This window comes from Penaeus monodon, chromosome 27 (assembly GCF_015228065.2).
Source record: "Penaeus monodon isolate SGIC_2016 chromosome 27, NSTDA_Pmon_1, whole genome shotgun sequence".
Classification (NCBI taxonomy): domain Eukaryota; kingdom Metazoa; phylum Arthropoda; class Malacostraca; order Decapoda; family Penaeidae; genus Penaeus; species Penaeus monodon.
In genome coordinates this window covers 23,376,947-23,377,217 of record NC_051412.1, presented here as the reverse complement: position 1 = coordinate 23,377,217, position 271 = coordinate 23,376,947, and the positions used below count along the sequence as shown (strand labels likewise).

The window sequence follows — 271 nt, the reverse complement described above, 5'->3', positions numbered from 1 at the left end:
AACAACCCTCTGCATCTTCAGATACAGACTATATATTCTTCTCAGACAACACAACGAAATGAATGCAATACAATACACCAGAAATACACTGAATTACTACACCCGCGGCACTTACCACTCCCCAGGCTGGCACTCTGTCCTTGGCGATGAGCTTGATGGCCACGGGCGCACCGTCCTTCATCCGAGTGCCGGCGTAGACGGTGCCGAAGCCCCCCTTGCCCAGCACCTTGGACACGACCTTCCCCCTCTCGTCCACCGTCTTGTCCACTCG

General features: G+C 54.6%; 1 protein-coding gene across 1 annotated transcript in view; it reads right to left on the bottom strand.

Annotated features, from left to right (window-relative positions):
• The window catches only part of LOC119590696 (serine/threonine-protein kinase pim-3-like), a gene marked incomplete at its 3' end in the record, with an annotated part of 22,884 nt that extends 22,613 nt beyond the window's left edge, over positions 1-271 (bottom strand). Inside the window, 1 exon segment of the mRNA XM_037939381.1 lies at positions 116-271. Within this exon segment, the coding sequence (XP_037795309.1) occupies positions 116-181 (66 nt within the window).